At 32.8% G+C, this 18,649-nt stretch overlaps 4 protein-coding genes across 4 annotated transcripts; 1 reads left to right on the top strand and 3 right to left on the bottom strand.

Moving 5' to 3' along the window:
• Positions 1–295: 295 nt before the first annotated feature.
• Positions 296–1,314, bottom strand: LOC113395698 (peptide deformylase, mitochondrial-like). The gene is made up of 3 exons (XM_026633366.2): positions 874–1,314; positions 676–796; positions 296–573 (listed from the first exon to the last, which is right to left on the bottom strand). Exons 1-3 carry the CDS (start codon positions 1,207–1,209, stop codon positions 380–382), a joined length of 651 nt encoding a protein of 216 aa, XP_026489151.1. The 5' UTR covers positions 1,210–1,314; the 3' UTR covers positions 296–379.
• A 955-nt stretch (positions 1,315–2,269) lies between these two features.
• On the top strand, positions 2,270–6,419 carry LOC113395697 (3-hydroxyisobutyryl-CoA hydrolase, mitochondrial). The gene is made up of 4 exons (XM_026633365.2): positions 2,270–2,560; positions 2,774–3,583; positions 4,175–4,316; positions 5,091–6,419. Exons 2-4 carry the CDS (start codon positions 2,774–2,776, stop codon positions 5,234–5,236), a joined length of 1,098 nt encoding a protein of 365 aa, XP_026489150.2. The 5' UTR covers positions 2,270–2,560; the 3' UTR covers positions 5,237–6,419.
• Positions 6,420–8,432: 2,013 nt separating this feature from the next.
• On the bottom strand, positions 8,433–12,700 carry LOC113395720 (uncharacterized). The gene is made up of 6 exons (XM_026633393.2): positions 12,404–12,700; positions 12,069–12,165; positions 11,539–11,646; positions 11,219–11,326; positions 8,929–8,988; positions 8,433–8,474 (listed from the first exon to the last, which is right to left on the bottom strand). Exons 1-6 carry the CDS (start codon positions 12,640–12,642, stop codon positions 8,433–8,435), a joined length of 654 nt encoding a protein of 217 aa, XP_026489178.2. The 5' UTR covers positions 12,643–12,700.
• A 3,243-nt stretch (positions 12,701–15,943) lies between these two features.
• Positions 15,944–17,839, bottom strand: LOC113395719 (uncharacterized). The gene is made up of 5 exons (XM_026633392.2): positions 17,711–17,839; positions 17,505–17,612; positions 17,086–17,193; positions 16,948–17,007; positions 15,944–16,064 (listed from the first exon to the last, which is right to left on the bottom strand). Exons 1-5 carry the CDS (start codon positions 17,723–17,725, stop codon positions 16,023–16,025), a joined length of 333 nt encoding a protein of 110 aa, XP_026489177.2. The 5' UTR covers positions 17,726–17,839; the 3' UTR covers positions 15,944–16,022.
• Between the last annotated feature and the right edge of the window lie 810 nt (positions 17,840–18,649).

The raw sequence follows: 18,649 nt of genomic DNA, 5'->3' as shown, positions 1-18,649 counted from the left end.
TCTACTTTAATGTGGTAAGTAAACAAATGGTAACTTTAATACATGCCAATGCTCCTGCAAATTTAGCACATGTCAATAGTTCTTCCATGGTTCTGGAACCTTCAATTAAGAACCATATTTTATTGACCGATTTAGTCTAAAGAATCACCTTAATGTATAATATATCGAACTTATTGCATTTGACCACCCACCCACATTTGTGAATGGGTTGAGGGAATTTAATCCACCTTAGAATGTATAAACAGAATACTCCAAATATTCTATTTAAATGTTACGTAATGAAATATTTGTATGATGATGATGCCAAGATATTGTAACGAGAATACATATTTTTTTAATAATTTACTAACAATAAACAATTATACATTTACACTAACAATTATTGTGGACAGAATGGTATTACAATCTTGCCTTTTGATAAATTGACTTCGTCCCAACATATACAATGTAAGCTTTTCCTGTCCATGATGTCTGTGTATAGTTTACCATCTAAATGGTCCATTTCGTGTTGGGCTATTCTTGCTGGCCAACCTTTAAACACATGCAATATTTCTTCTCCATCTGCATTATATCCTACAAAATTAGATAACAGACATTATTAGCCCATGGCTTAACAAATTAGAAAGAAAATTTCTATTTATGATATATATTACATTAATAAAAATATTTATATACCTTTAACTTGGACTTCATTATATCTTGCAACATCTGCTGAAAATGATCTTACACTTTCACAGCCTTCACTGTGTATAATTTTATTATAATCGACTACTTTTAGTTTAGGGTTCACGAAAACCTAGAAGCAATCAAAAATTAAACTTCTAATCTAATGTATTGTTCAAATAATAAATAATTAATTATCTACTCACTTACAGTAAGAGGTACTACTGACATATTCTTCAGTTTTATAGTTTCTGCGGGGATTTTCGCTATCTGCGTCGCGGTTAATCTCATAACGAATATTCTTAAATTTACTCCTATCTGGGGCGCAGCCATTCCTACACTACCATATTTATCAAGCACATATTTTAACTTTTGTATTACTTTCTGTATTTCATCAGTTTTAATTTTGTCTACCGGTACTGGTTCTGAGACTTTACGTAATATCGGATCACCGATTTGAACAACATGTTCGTAAGGAGGCAAGGAACGACCCCAACCGGGAGCTAACTTGGCATACCAATTTATTGTTTTTCTTAAAAGACCCATTTCATTATAGGAAGTAACAATACTATAAATATGATGTATACAAATTACAACATCACTTATGAGATATAATAGAAAATAAACATAAAAATTCAGATATTTACAACTGAATTGTCAAAATACAAATGACATTATCTATTAAACTTATCTGATCCTTGTATAATGCAAAGATTACACCATACAGCCTAGTTTTTGGTATTTTTAAAGTTAAATTAGGTAATACAATAAATTACGTTATGTTGGCACTTTAAATTTTGAGCTTCTCTTTTTTATTTATTTTTATGTATGTTACTTTTTTCAATATCACCATTTTTTGTGTTTCAAACTACCAACGGTCCCTTTATTTGATAGTTGCTGCTACCACAGCTTCGGTTCCGTTCCGGTAGCAAATTCTGTTCGATTAGTTGCTAATGCTAATTAGCCTGGTTCGTTCCCCTTGATAAAGTTTTGTAAAATTTTATAAAATTGCTAATATAATTTATCAAATGTTAATTAGTATATTTAATCATGCTCTACTTAACTTAAACGTAATTGATGTTCTAAATACATTTGAATATTTTATCATGTACTAGTTCCCGCCGACAGTTTCACCTGTGGGATAAAAAGTAAGCTAAAGCTATGTGCTATTTCGGACTAAAATCTATCTCTGTGCCAAATTTCTTTACGTTCAGCCATTTTGACTTGAATGAGTTACAAACATCCGTAGATATATAAGCTTTTATAACATTTTAATAATAAAAATAAGCATTGGCCCATAAATTAACTTTGATCATTGAAATTTATTATTAATTATGTGAATTTTCATATAAAATAATATGTGAATATGTGCTTTTAAAACTGACTAAAAGTTAGATTACCAGACAATAAATATATTATCTTTTTAAAGTTAGTTTAATAAAATAAATAATAATATAATAATTAAAAAAATATTGATATTGTGTTTAGTAATCTAATTCATACGGAAAACTTTAATTTTTGCAACTTTTTGTGATCAAAGAGAATGGAAAAACTACTTAAGCGTTTTGTTGTTATTATAGTGTGTAACTGACAACCTTGAAAAAGTTGATTGAAAATTAAGATCGTTCAACTTCAAATTTTTAGTCATTTTCTGTATAAAAAAAACAACAGACGATAGATAAGATAACAACATTATTAATTTCTTGATCCAATTGGTACTTGTTCGTAATACTTTTTATCACTAAAATTATCTATTACTACGGTAAATAATATAAAAGATTATTTCATTTTCAATTGTTGGCTTATTGAGAAATACTATTCTATTGTTCAGTTTTTAAGTTGTACAACTCATGAATATTAATTGTTGTTAAATATATAGTCAAGTCTTAAGTTCAAAGTAAGTAATTATTATATAATCCCATATTTACAGAGACTAACATTTAAAATGTATTGTGGGTTTCAAGTTTTTCGCCTTTAACTTAGTTTTGTAGGTAACTTTGTTATTATATCAATATTTGCGCTACCTATGTAGAATATTTTAAAAAAACAACCTTTAACAACTTAAAGTATTTCATATTTTAAGATTGCTATTCTACTTCTCTCTTTTCAGATGTTTAAATTAAGAATATTACCGCAAACCACATCTCTTATAAAACGAACTATGTCAAGTCAAGAAGCAGATGTTTTATTTGAAACAATTAACAATGCAGGTATTATTACCTTAAATAGGCCAAAAGCTCTGAATTCCTTGAACACATCCATGGTATCTAAGTTACTTCCACAGTTACGTGAATGGGAGAACAGTAAAAATTTAGTAATAATTAAAGGTGCTGGGGATAAAGCATTTTGTGCTGGCGGTGACGTGAAGCTAGCAATTGATAAGGTAGAAGGTCCAAAATTCTTCTACACTGAGTATAATGTAAATTATCTTATCGGGAAATATAAAATTCCATACATAGCATTTATTAATGGAATCACGATGGGCGGTGGACTTGGAATGTCTGTTCATGGGAGGTATAGAGTCGCTACTGAGAAAACAATTATTGCAATGCCTGAGACTAAGATAGGACTGTTTCCGGACGTTGGTGGTTCTTATTTCCTACCAAGACTGCAAGTTAATTTAGGATTATACCTGGGTTTGACTGGAGATAGGTTAAAAGGCAAAGATGTTGTAAAAGCAGGTATAGCAACTCACTTTGTATCTAGCAAACGATTGTATGAATTAGAAAAGCTTTTGCTAAGATGCACCAGTGAAATGGAAATACATTCTTTACTTAACAAATTCAATGAACCGCCTGAAGAGTTTTCATTAGCTCCAAACATCAAACATATTAACTACTGTTTTGCTGCTTCTACTGTCGAAGAGATCATTGAGAGACTTGAAAAAGTTCAAAATGAATGGTCTGTTAAGACCTTAAAGGTCAGTTATATCTTAAATTTTTTTAACTATTAACTTCAAATTTTAGTAGTCAAAATACTAAAGGCGTGGGTTTTAATGCACCTCTGGATGATAACTTTGTTATTGATTGACATTTAAATTTGGATTACAAATATGTAGGCACTTAGTGATCCTATCCTATGGATTTGTTACTATCACTAGAAGTTCTAAACAAATCCATAATCAGATTTTATAAAAATAAAATATTGATGAAAACTAAAGTAAGTCTGTAAATGTTAGTGTTGAGCTTTTCTTTCTGAACTTTTGATACGAAAGTTTAGAACTTATTGTCCAACAAGCAGCATCATAGAAGTATGGTGGATTTTCATTGATCACATAGATTTCCTGAAAAATGTTTCCTGTACTACTAAGCAAAATATGACTTATAAATAAATTCAGCCATGAGAACCAGTGGTGGTCGAAGTATGAACTCTTAATTTTTAGTTAAGATTCACATGTTTTATCAACCAGTGGGCCACGTAGAGCCCACTCTTCAAATCTTATTCTTTTATTTTTTTTTATTTTAAATAAGTTGTAGTTTAGACCTCATGTGCTTATTGTACTATATTACAGACATTAAATCAAATGTGCCCTGGTTCACTTAAAATTACAATGAGAGCATTACAAAGAGGGGCACAGTTGGACTTGCCTCAATGTCTTAAAATGGAGTATCGCCTTACTTGCCGAGCAACTGAGAACCACGACTTCCCAGAAGGTAACAATATTTTCAATCTGATATGTGGAAATAATTTTTTAGCAACACCTCATATAATAAGGTCCAAGAGTTTGATTGTAGTAAATGGACTATGCTTTTGTGTAATCCATATTATGATGACTTGATTTGTATAATGTGCACAAATATCTTAAAGAGTCTCTCTCAGAGTGTCTCAGATTTGCCCCAAATTACAAGATTTATGTGTATTTATGTCTGTGTGTGAATTCTCATTTTTTGCAGTATATTTTCAGCATAAAAATTATTATATTGACTACATTCAATAGCTAATAATAAACTATATTCAATAAGCATTTGTTTAAAAAAATAATTATCATATAATAGCAATCATATGTTAATGCTTTTTAATTTGTTACATAAAATAATTTTCTTGTTTGTTCAGTGTTCTATGTGATAAAGAAAAAAAAACAAGGTTATATCAAATACTGTTTTTATGTACACAATATATTTGGAGAATAAAGCCATGTAGCTATTAACAGTTACTACAGATGTGCTTCTATAAATTATTTTTTTATATATACCAAACTAATACATAAGGAGGTATATTATGTTTTTATTTATATCAGAAAATTCAGTATGTTTCTGAAAATGTTTTTAATAGTTATATTAATATTTAATTAGCCGTGCTTTGCAGTTAAACTGTATCTAATTTAGACAATTATGATGTATGAATAAATGTGATAAGTGTGAAGTGTTCACATTCTGAATCTGAAGAATATAATACTAATGATATTAAATCTTATAATTTATTTATAGGAGTCCGAGCTCTACTTATCGACAAGGACAACAACCCCCAGTGGAAGCCAAAGACCTTAGCGGAAGTGGATGATGGTTATGTCGAGAGCTACTTTAAGAAGCTCCCAGAAGATAGAGAGCTCAAATTCTTTGATGCTAAACTTTAAACTTTAGATATAGTTATATTTCATAATATACTCTGCCATATATAAAGTCAGTGATAATTAATAATTTTTTTAAAACGATGTGCTATAATGAAAAAAAGTCTAGATCTTTCTGATATTACTATTATATTGTTTTTAGCAAACTAAGAAGAAGTAAGTTATCAATTACCTATATATGAAATATATAAAAATAAAATTAGGGGATTTATCAATTGATGTGTACATAACGCTAAATAAAGACGACCAGCGCCACATGCTTTCAAAAATATTTCGCGTTAGTTAAAAATATAATTTTACATTATTCTTATTCGAAAAAAAAGTGCGTGTAACTTAAAACCTGACCACGGCCTCTCCACCAAAACGCGAGCGAAGCCACAGACGGAAACTAATTTTAAAATAATGTTGATCTTCTGATTCAACATTCAACCTCCATCGAAATGAATTCCTGGCTTCGGTTTTGGATATATGTTGTGGGTGGTCCTTAGATTACAAGAAAAAAATCCACTAATTAAGGTGAAAAATTATGTTTTGCTTACGGAGCTGTTTCATTTAAGCAGTAGGTACCATCTATAATACTAGTGCAAGTCAAAAATTAAATTATTAAAAAACAATCTGCATGTTTGTTTAAAATGTAAACATGATACGTACGATATCTCCCCGGCACTGTATTTAAAAATGCGGGGTTTAATTTTTGTTATTATAAACAAATTTTTAAATTTATATAAAGGATACTTATAAGTCAAAATCCAGCTGGGATCTTCAGTAATGCAGGGTACGTTATATACTTAAAAGTTTAAGCGAAATAACTCGAAATAAAGATCTTAATCAGTTTAATAATGTTAATGTAACATTATGTACTGAATTATATATCTATCTCAAGTGTCTTATTACTTATATGATAATATTAAGTTGGTATTGTTTTTTATAGACATACTGTATAAATAATATTCTTAAAAATAATTTTATATATGAAACATAACAATAAATATTTACTACAAATTGAATTTAAAACTATTTTTACATGTTTTTAATAAAAAAAATTGCTATGAAATTTGAAGATGTTTTTCATTGGCTGTGTTTTTATACAAATATCAAATCATATGTGGGCATTTATTTTTGTATCTTTATAATGTACTCGTACATATTGTTTTAACAAAAATAAAACAGGCAACTAAAATAAACTAAATATTTTTTATTTTTACCTTATCATACAACGTTCAAGTATACAGTATACAGTTATATAATTTTTATGAATTCACATGAAACAGTTTTATTCTCTCATACAATATTAACGTTATAAGTGTTTTATTAATTCAATTTGCTTGATACGGCTAATTGGTACAATGAGACAGTATAAGAAAGTGGCCTTAATTGTCATTGTATGAATAATACATAGAATAATAACAGCTCACTACAATATAACTGGAATACCTAGTATTACAGACATAACAGCTGAGCTCTCATAAATTATGTAGAGCTAACATATTTATGAGACAGATTTTTTTGTGTAAATATGTTTTTCCTATATATAACGCAGCCCAGTGGAAGCCAAGTGGTTAGAATACGTGCATCTTAACCGATGGTTTCGGGTTCAAATCCAGGCAAGCACCACTGAACTTTCATGTGCTTAATTTGTGTTTATAATTCATCTCGTGCTCGGCGGTGAAGGAAAACATCGTGAGGAAACCTGCATGTGTCTAATTTCATCGAAATTCTGCAACATGTGTATTCCACCAACCCGCATTGGAGCAGCGTGGTGGAATATGCTCCATACCTTCTTCTCAAAGGGAGAGGAGGCCTTAGCCCAGCAGTGGGAAATTTACATGCTGTTAATGTAATGAAATGTGCATAGATTGTCTTTATGTGGATGTTAAAGTTGTTAATGATGAAAATATTTAAATGTACTTAATACTAAGTTTTCACTTCTGCCGGCAGTCCCGGAGTGCAACCCGTTGTTTTAGGATAGATAACTAAAGCGATTATTGTAGAGCTTCTCTATACACAACATTTGATGTTAAATTATTTTCAGGTAACAAAATATACTGATGGTCGGGAGCCCCGGCCCGTGATAGGGCAACGTAAAGTTGCCCATGCGTAAAACATTCTTTTCTTAAATCAATTCCTACTAATTTGAATGTTTGGCCCTGGGATTTTTTTATTGTTAGTGCGAATGAAATTTTTACATCAGTAGGAATCATGGGTATTCTTGGTATATGAGCTAATTCACCAGCTGCAGGGCCGGTGATAATAAATAATCTTCGCTACTATTAAATTATCTTTTAGCTCCTTTATAAGAAGTCTCGTGCCATTACACATGTTGGCGGGGCTTAAATTTCTGAGAAGCATTATCGACGTGCCAACTTTTAACGACAGTTCATGAGGTGGTAGCCCAGCGGGGTTAAGAGAATTTAAAAATTCCTGGGGGTAGTGCACTGTGTCCTCGATGTTAGTGACGGTGTCTATGGATTTATAGCACTTAATTTCACCCGGTACTTTCTGCATAATTAAATTGTTTATTTCGTTGACTGTTTCATTCTTGGGAGAAATTATTTTGATAAGGATTAAAAGAATTAGTAAAATAAATGCATTTAAATGTAATCCAAAAAAAATTCAAGATTTTTAAATAAAAAAATGGTTGTTGTGCCTCACTCGACATAGATAGGTATAGTGTGTCGCGGACTTTTTTGTAGATATTTATAAGATCTACAATTAATTTGAACATTTTATGGTTCTGTCTTTTATAGTTTAGGCAGCGTACGCAAAATAAGTAACTTTTTTGGTTGATTTTTTACACCTTGAATCCGAAAAACCTTAATATCTTACGGAACCCTATTTTTTTCAAAATAAAATTTAGCCTATGTTACTCGTGGATAATGTAGCTTTCGAATGCTGAAGATTATTTTAAATCGGTCCAGTAGTTTTTGAGCCTATTCATTACAACCAAACAAACAAAGTTTTCCTCTTTATAATATTAGTATAGACTATGCAATTTCGACAACATTCCAAACTACAAGTCGAATTGATAACCTCCCTTTTTTCAAGTCGGTTAAAAAGTTAGTGGTGACAGTTTATTTAATTAAGTACAACTAGTTGACTTTAAAATTTTATTTTTTTCATTTAAATTTTTATTATACATATTTGTTGATTGAGTTTTAAGAATGAAATATTTATGTATAATTTACATCAAATGTTAGTGAGTTTAATAAAGGAAAGAAAAGGCTGAATACGACGATTTCATGATCTGAAAATGAAAAATGAATATTATTATATTTTTATATCGAGTTTATTCATATTTAATCTGATTATCATACTATGTTTCGCTATCTGTCTAACAAACAAATTTTATTTTATTCAGATAAAAAAAATGCTGTATGAGTGTATTTATCAGAATACAATATAAAGAATTATATTTCTATTAAACAATGTCTCAAGCACCGAAATAAGTATTGAACGTGTAGGCGATATAGAGACTAAAAGGTTCTGTTGAATGGTTGTTCTGTAGCAGCTTAATAGAAAATACAACGAAGATCTTCAATCAAATCAAACATAATGTGTTTGATTGACCACTAAAACTAAAGTTGCTTAATTTGACAAAATTTTATCTTTACTTTTCTTGGTTAAGTGTTATTTATAAATATTTTAGATTGGTATTTTAATAAATTATATTGTTAGTACTAAATTATAATTATACTCACCGACACATATGACGTATATGATATCTCAACAACTCCAAAACTCCGTAAAAAAATGTGCTTCTGGAATATAATTGTTACATCTAATAATATGAGATCTGAGATGAATTAGAAATCTTGATTTACATACGCCTTCAAACCAAAAAAAAAATAAGATAAACAGACGATTTGCGCAACAAAAAACGAATGGTGTGTTGGGATAGTGGTTGGAACGAAGTTGTTTACGCTATAACATGTTCTGTAATGAATAACAGGCACAGTAGAGTCCCACCGTAAAAAAAAACATGTAAAATGTTGCCAAGACGACCATATGTATCGCACTGTCAAAAAGTTATTAGATCTCACAGGGCCGGACCGTAACTTTAGGGGGCCCTGGGCTAACACTACTTAGGGGCCCACCTAAGACATATCTGAACGTAGACTTGAATTAAATTAATTAAATGGGTTTGATTAATTGCAGGACTCGCAGGGCTGTAAACCATATGATTTGTTTAATTTAATGAAGTTATCGATTCTTTCGCATTATCGGTTATTTTGGTTTTACGCGTTTCGTCTGGTCCCCCCCCCCAAACATGATGGTTGTGCAGAATTTGGTTACATTACCCCAGGAGGGTACCATCAGCGACTGCAGTGGAGAGTCACTCTCTGGGCATCCATGCCCAGGACGTACACCACCTGAGCAGGGATGCCCAGGCTGCCCTCCGAATTCTGGGGGGGGCAATTTTGCGCTTGCCACTGTTCGGGGCAAGCGGAGCAGGCATCATAAGGCAACCCCTACCACCCTCACTGTGGACTTCTGCAACATAAGGGGACTCGACTCCAACTTGAACGCCGTTCACTTTCACCTTGAGACGGCGAAGCCGGCCTTGCTCTTTCTTACCGAGACCCAAATATCCTCTCCTGCCGATACGACTTTTCTTTCCTACCCCGGGTATAAATTGGAACATTCCTTTATACCTCGACGCCTCGGCAGGCTTGAAAGGCAGGATCTATCAATTATCTGGCTGCGTGTAGATTGCGACGACCATCCGCGAATCTACGCGTGCCTTTATAGGTCATATAGCGGTAATGTCGAAACCGACCGACTGGTCGAGCACGTCCAAATGGCTACAGATTCCGTGCTGCAGCAGATCCCATCCGCAGAGATCGTAATTCTTGGCGATTTTAATGTCCACCATGCCGAATGGTCTGGATCACGCACTACCGATCATGCGGGTAGATCTGTTCTCGACTTCGCTTTAGTATATGATTTGTGTCTGAAATCGAGTCTTCGTTAAACAAAGTCTCGAACTGGGGCCGGCTAAATCTAGTCCACTTCAACCCCAAAAAGACGCAAGTTTGCGCGTTAACCGTCAAAAAAACACCATTCGTCGTATCTCCACGATTTGAGAACATTCCGATAGCCGCCACAGCTAATATCGGAATACTTGGCGTTGATATTTCGAGCCTCGTTCAGTTCCGCGGTCAATTGGAAGGCAAAGCCAAATTGCCATCAAAAAAGCTCGGAGTGCTCAGCAAGGCAAGACAGTATTTCACGTCGGCACATCGCCTAAGACTATACAAGGCGCAAATTCGGCCTCACATGGAATACTGCTCTCACCTCTGAGCGGGTGCTCCCCAGTACCAGCTCCTTTGACCGTATCCAACGTAGAGCAGCTCGAATTATCGACGATCAAGCCCTTTCTGATCTGCTCGATCCTTTGGTTCTGCGTAGAGATGTTGGTTCACTCTGCATCTTCTACCGAATCTTCCACGGGGAATGCTCCGAGGAATTGTTTGGATTAATCCCGGCAGCTGAATTTCACCTTCGGACATCTCGTCAAAATTCTAAATTTCACCTGCACCACCTAGATGTCCGAAAATCCACAACATGGCGATTTTTAAGACATTTTCTGCCTCGCACAACCACACTGTGGAACCAGCTTTCGCCGGCGGTTTTTCCGAACCGATACGACTTGGGAACCTTCAAAAAAAGAGCGTACTCCTTCCTAAAAGGCCGGCAACGCACCTGCAAGCCCCCCGGTGTTGTAGATGTCCATGGGCGGTGGTAATCACTTTCCATCAGGTGAGCTTCCAGCTCGTTTGCCCCCTATAACACAAAAAATAAAAATAAAAAACTTATTGTGATTGTAAAATTACTTTAAAGTAATCACTTTTAAACAATCTTGTACCGATTAAATCTTAATGTTATTAAATCTTAACGATTCAAAGTTTACAGTGCAGTAGCTTCATCAAGTAATTCTACCCACTCTGTTTATATTATTAATTAAGTCTCAACATTCATCACACTCACTTGTCCCTGGGTCATTGCCACGAACAGCAACTTCCTAACTCTTTCGGATGTGGAGCCTCGGCAGTGCTGCCAACCGGAAGAAAACATTGCAGTTGGGACAAGAGCTGCCTGACAATCAAACAGATGTTATAACATATATAAAAGTAGGAGATTACCATGTACGTATATACATAAATTACATGTTTTGTATTTAATAAGGATCATCTAATATGACAACAAAAAATCATCTCAGTTAGTACCTTATAACACGCATGAAAGACTACGAATAATTAAAGGAATAATTCCTAATGTGTAGAGATGGCGTATTTTTGTATACTTACTTCTATGGTGATGTCACCAGCGTTCCACATAACAAAGCCACTACTGGTCAGAACAGCTGAGCTGGTAGTGATGATTGTCAAAACGTTCGTAAGCGTACGTTCCGAGTTCTGGAAAGTTACAATTCAGATTATTCTGCAAATGTATACATATTCAAGACATTTTTAATTACACACATTACATACAATAGCAGCCTGTAAATTTCCCACTGCTGGGCTAAGGCTTTCTCTCCCTTTGAGGAGAAGGTTTGGAGCATATTCCACCACGCTACTCCAATGCGGGTGGGTGGAATACATATGTGGCAGAATTTCGTTGAAATTAGACACATCCAGGTTTCCTCACGATGTTTTTCTTCACTGCCGAGTACGAGATGAATTATAAACACAAATTAAGCACATGAAAATTCAGTGGTGCCTGCCTGGGTTTGAAACCGAAATCATCGGTTAAAATGCACGCGTTTTAACCGCTGTGCCATCTCGGCTTGTAATTATAATTTCATTTAAGAAAAACAATCTATTTGTTTAAAACTTACCACCATTTGTAACATCAGAAGACACAAAACGGACACGGTTATAAGTATTTGCCCACTGATAACTGAGCTGCATGTCACTTGACATTGTTTTGTACACCTAAAATTGGATTTGTTAATAATAAAACTCTAAGTAAACCTGAAATTAAACCATCCACAAAAACTAGCTTCATAGATTCAGTTCGATTAAAAGTGACATGAATCTGTAATTAAATTATAATTTAATTACAGATTCATCATTCGTCATCAGATCATTAATCTACATATCTATTCTGACTTACGAACTTAAAATAAAAATTACGTATTATCTATGATTATTCCAGTTTTATCAAACTTACCATAACGTATCTGAGTGCAACTTAATACCCACTTTAAGGGCTTCGACATATTTATCCTCTTTTTCAGTTAGGTCATTTTCATCACAACTATCTTGAAATATCTCATTGAGACTGTAGAAGTAACTTTGTAAGTTTTTGTACTGGTGACTGAGAGATATTGTTATCATAATAATTACCGTGATGGCAGCCGTTACCCTAATCATAAAAATCCACCAGATTATGTAAATAATAAAGCGCATAAGGTTAGCCAAAGCGCTGTTGTCTTCAGTATCGGGCCAGCCTGTAACCACTGTTATGAATGATCCACCTGGCAAAATATAGGTTAACGTTATTTTTGTGTCGTACTTTGACCATATTAAATAGATACTATGGCGTCTTAAAAATAGTAAAGTGAAATAACTTGCTGGACAAAAGCCTCCTTTCCTCTTTAAGGTAAGAATGTATGTAATTCAGTGAAATGTATTAAGTTCTCTGATTAAGCACTAACGTTGTAAACGAACACAATATGTGGAATCTTCCGACAAGAAAAGCAGCCGTGAAAAAGCATTAAGATTTTTTTGAATTTTCGTCTATCCTTAAAAAAGCTAAGTGTGATTTGATATAATTCACCCACTATATTAACTAGCTAGCTATTGTGATTATTTTTAAACTGTAAAAACCTGAATGTATGACTTCCATTAGTCCATCAAACCCATAAGAGCTCAAGGATACACTAACTGTAACTAAATGAGCAATTATGTAGTAAGAACTCTTCTTGATCATTCGCATTTGTACATCAGGATCATTGTATACATTTTTTAAAGATGTGCACAGCTTAAAAATTAAATCTTTTAATTTTTTCTTATGGTATTCTATAACTATGTAATAATTTATAAGAACAAGGTGTGATAAGCTGAATATTAGCAGATCATTAGATTGTCTATCTGATAAAGAAGACTGTGTGAAAAATGCCGTGATTTCCAATATTATAAAAATAAATATACAAAGTGTTAAAAATCTATGAAAGTATTTGTATAATTTCTTATGATATACGTTAAATTCCCACAAATTAGGTAGTCCTGCTACAGACCAAATTTTGTTAATTTTTGAAAGAAATTTAGTCGTTTTATTTGGAATATAATTTAGTTTTAAAACTGACATTTTGGATAGTAGTGGTAAGTGTTTAGGGTGCAATAAATTATTTCTCATAGAAAATTCATTTTATATCTATTTAACGTCATTGATAATACAGACCCGGACTTAGTGCTATTACATTATTTGGTCTAATAATAGTCTTATAAAAAGTATTAAAGATTATTTCTACCCTTACCCATTCTATCTAAGAACATTGCTATTAAATTAGTAATAGTCGATTTTCGTTTTTATTGAAAGTTCTGGTCTCTTTGGTTATTGTTCATTATTAAACCCAGATATGACCTGAACATTTTGCCTTCGATTTTAACATATGGCGCTGATTAAACACCATGAACTAGATTTGTAATAGTAATTAGTATTTTTAGCTGTGAAAGTATTATTTTTAATAGAATTGAAAATGACCCCGTGTGCAGATATGGGTTACAATCCTTCAAACATTTTTCTTGAACTAATTTGAAGTACACAGTAAAGGGTTTTAAATATCAGCTTCTTAATTTTTTTTATTTGATTACATCTCTGTATAGCAATAAGTATCAGATGATACATAAATTATTACGAAATCACGGCCCTCCGGTAGCAATAATAAGTAGGTAATATTATAAATCATTTTAATTAACGCTAATTATGTAATAATTATATTTTAAAATTACTGCTTCGACTATTGGTTAGCTAGCCGCAGATCTCAAAGTCGTGGGTTCACGCTCCACCTTGGGCAAGGACATTAAAAATATATTCACGTCATCCTTGTGAATTCACGCACTCGCATTAGGCTAGTGTATTGGAGTAAGCTCCAAATATTCTTCTCAAAAGGAAGTGGAGATTTTCGTCCAGAAGTGGGCTGTTTACGCCAAGTTTCCGAATCGACAAAGTCAATAAACTCTTCTTGGGGCAAATTATTCGTTTCTATAACAAAATTCCGCAGATATTTTTTATCTTTGCCGATTCATATATTTAAATCGTGAGTTAAAAAAACATTAATAAATAAGGCATATTATTCAACGCAAGATTAGAGGATATTCCAATGGAAATAGGAAAATAAGATAAACAAACATTAGATTTACGTATTTTATGCTATTTACTAATAATGTAATTTCTAAGAAGTAAAAATAAACCGTATTTTGATATTTAATCAGTAAGGATAGTAAGGCTAAAGTAGCTAAATCAAAATGTATTTTATTCAAGTCGGTTATTAGAAGCACTTTTGAATCGTCATTTCACAGAACTGTATTAAATGTAGGTTCCGAATGTAGATTTTACCGAGAAGAACCGACAAGAAACTTAGTAGCTACTTTTCCAACATTTGAAATATAGGTTAATAAGTTGTCAATAAATATTAACTCCCTCTTTCCTACACTCTATTCCAACAATTATAGGAAAAAGTCAGTTAAAAGCCAAATAAACAACTTTTGACAGCAAATGGACGCGATATCATTGGTCGAGAGCTTGATTAATCTATGATATTCATTATGGATTTTCGAAAAAATTGCATTTTGAACGTCGACGAAACTTTTATCGGAACTTTGGAAGTAAAATTAAAGTGGAAATAGGTAGTTAAGTGCAATAGTGTTGTATTATAAATAAAGATATATTAATCATTAACTCAAATACTACAATACTTATTTAGTGCACAATATCGCCGTGTTATTAGCAAATCGCATGAAATACGTAAATCTAAGGTTTGTTTATCTTTTTTCCTACTTCCATTGGAAAAGACTATATATGTAACTGCTCATCTACGTTAAACACTACTACTGCTCCATTCCGTAGTTCGTAGCGAAATATTAAATTACAGTCTATAGTATTCTTTTTAATCGGTTATTAAACCAAAAAAGTTTAAATCATAACACCAGGGCTCAGTCCTGAAAACCAGCCCATCAGTCCATACCGATTGTAGTATTGAGCTGAGATGGCGCTCTATTCAGCCTTTCTCTTTTGATTTGGATGAATGAATAGATTTTTTTTTAAATCTTTTTGTATTTGTACAAGGACTCTGTTTTATACATAAAATATTTATATGTATGTGGCTAATATTGTAAATATGGACCTATATGATTATAGAGTACTAACCGTCGCCGACGGTTTCACTGGCGTTTTAGAGGTTGTTCGTCCTTACGTTACTCCTTACCTGTTGTAATACTTTTAATACCTAAAAAGTAGCCTATCTTTTTCCTTGGGGTTCAAACATTATAACAAATAAATTTCATTAAATTTATTGAAAGCTTAACTGACAGACAGATAGACGGAGTTTCTTTCGCATTAATAATATTACTATATGTTAAGATCAGAAAGCTTATTATAATAATAAGCTGATTACCTACATGTTTAAATGTTTGCATAAATTTTTATCGTGAGAGTTGAAGGTAAAAATAAATTAAATCATGCAATCAAATAAATTAAAAAAACGGCTTAAGAGCATATCCATAATTTTATTTAAAAATAAAATATTAAACATTGCAAATTTTCATAAGAGCTCAATTATACTATCTTAATACAGGATAGAAAAAGCCGAATACGAAGATTTCACAATCTGAAAATGAAAAGTAAATATTATTATACAGGCAGATTTTGGTCGTCATTACAAATTAAAAGATTAATGAATTAGATCCTATTGAGAATCTTCATGAAAGTCAGTAGTTACTTTTTCCATCAATTAAATAATATAATAAGGATTATGTTCATAATAAAGAGTTAAATGAAATATACTATATGCATGTAGTATACTAGCTAAACACGTGGCTTTATCTGCGCGTAATTTATAAACGTTATTGCACACAAACCTATCAATTTTACCCTCTCGTTCTTCAACGGAACTCAAAGAATCAACATGGAAAATCACATTTAAATTGGTTCAGCCGTTTAAGCGCGAAGAGAGCGTAACAGAGAGAGTAAACTTCGCATTCATAATATTAGTAAGGGTCCGGCATGAAAACCAAAATAAATACAATTTCCCTTAGTCTCTTGCCCTGCTCTCGCTAGAAATTTCACGACATAACAAGATTGTTTCCGTTCTTTTAATGGAAATATTAATTCATACCATTAGTATTAACACTATTTTACTCATCATCAAAACTATCAACACGTCAAATTATTTTCCTTAGATAGAGAAGATTTAAATTCATTCAATTCAATCATATAAATGCACTGCAATGTATTTTTTAAGAAGAAGGCACCGAGATGGTTCAGTAGTTAGAGCGCGTGAAACCATCCCATCATTGTAGTTTGGTGTCTAAATAGTATTTATATTTTAACTCGTGCGGTGTAGGGCGGAAAACATTGCGAAAAAATACCCTATTACTACCACATGAATATCTACCAATCCACATGCAGCTAGGCGTAAATCGCTCCGAACCTTCTTCTTAAATTAGCCAATTAGTGCGACATTTACATTCAGTAATATATTTTATACTCACCGATAGATACGATTCATATGATATCTCAACAATTCCAAAACTTCGTAATACAACATGTTTCTGGAATGTAATTATTACTTATATTAGATTCTAGTCTTAACGTAGAATAAATTAGAATTACATACGACAGGTACTTACTTGTCCCTGAGTCATTGCTACGACCAGCAGTTTTCTAATTCTTGCGGATGTGGGGCTTCTGCAGTGATGCCAACCGGATGAAAACATGGCAGTTGGAACGAGAGATGCCTGTAAAATAGGTAATTAAGTATATCGAAAGAGAATAAACTAATTTCGAAGAAGAAACAATTAAATTTGTCCCTTTTTTATTAATTGAAAATCGATTAGCAAATGGGCCATCTGATTATAAAGGATGCTGCTCAGAGATGTTAGCACTGTAAGAAATATTGATGCCACCTACCTTCAGAACTAAGATTTTTAGAGACAACGCGGGCCTATAATGCTAGTGTATGTTAATCCCCTTTTTTAGCCTCTAGCACTAACTAGTGCTTCACTACATAAGTGATTAAACAATCTTCCAATAAGGTTTGTGAACTTACTTCGATAGTGACGTCACCAGCGTTCCACATAAGAAAACCGGTACTAACCAGGACCGCTATGCTGGTGCTTAAGATGGTCAAAGCGTTCACAAGCGTACGTTCCGAGTTCTGGAAAGTAATATTTGAGAGTATTCTACAAATATACGCATTGAAGATATTTCGAACAGTTTTGAATTCCGCAGAAGTATATTATTGTTGCCACTTACCACCATTTGTAACATAAGTAGACAAATAACGGTAACGTTTACAGCAATTTGACCACTAATAACTACGCTGCATGTCACCTGACTTTGTTTTGTACACCTTAAAAAACAATAATTAAAAAAAGGTTTTTTAATAAAAGTGGAAAGTATTAAACCATAAAGTTGCATAATCGATTAGTATCTGGGTTTCAAAGAAATATCACAAACAGAATAATAGTTTTATCAAAGCCATAATTTTACCTACTCACATAAAAATTGTACTCCAAGTATCTATAATATTTCTTAATTTGTCAAACTTACCACAACGTATCAGAATGTAACTTTATACCAACTTTTAGCGCTTCGACATATTTAGCCTCTTTTTCATTTAGATCATTCTCATCCCCATCATTTTCAAATATGTCATTGAGATTGTAGAAGTAACTTTGTAAGTTTTTATACTGATGACTGAGAGCTACCGTAGTCATTATGATTAATGTCATGACAGCTGACACCCTTATCATAAATATCCACCAGATGACGTAAATAAGAATACGCACAAGATCCGCCGAAGCGCTTTTATCTTCAATATCGGGCCAGGCTGTTACCACCGTGATGAACGATCCATCTGGCAAAATAAAGCATAATGTTACCGTCGCCTTTTAACATGACAGCAGTGAGTCGACTTTATTGATGATGCGAATCATCTTTTCTATAGAAAACTTTAAAGAATTATTTATGATATACATTAAAATAAGTTTGTTCTGCCTATGCTTTCTAGAAATACGGCTGAAAAAAGCAATAGCGTCTGTCCTAGGTAAAATATCACATCTTCTTTGTTCTGATCTTTAAAAATTAAAGAGTATCCACTATCTAAAATTGCTATTAAATTGCAACTGTATTGGAACGATAGCCGTTTTCTTAGTACGCTATAACTATTGATCTAGGATTCAGTAGCCATTT

The sequence above is a fragment of the Vanessa tameamea genome, chromosome 7, assembly GCF_037043105.1.
Source record: "Vanessa tameamea isolate UH-Manoa-2023 chromosome 7, ilVanTame1 primary haplotype, whole genome shotgun sequence".
Lineage (NCBI taxonomy): Eukaryota > Metazoa > Arthropoda > Insecta > Lepidoptera > Nymphalidae > Vanessa > Vanessa tameamea.
This window is presented reverse-complemented; position numbering and strand designations above follow the sequence as displayed.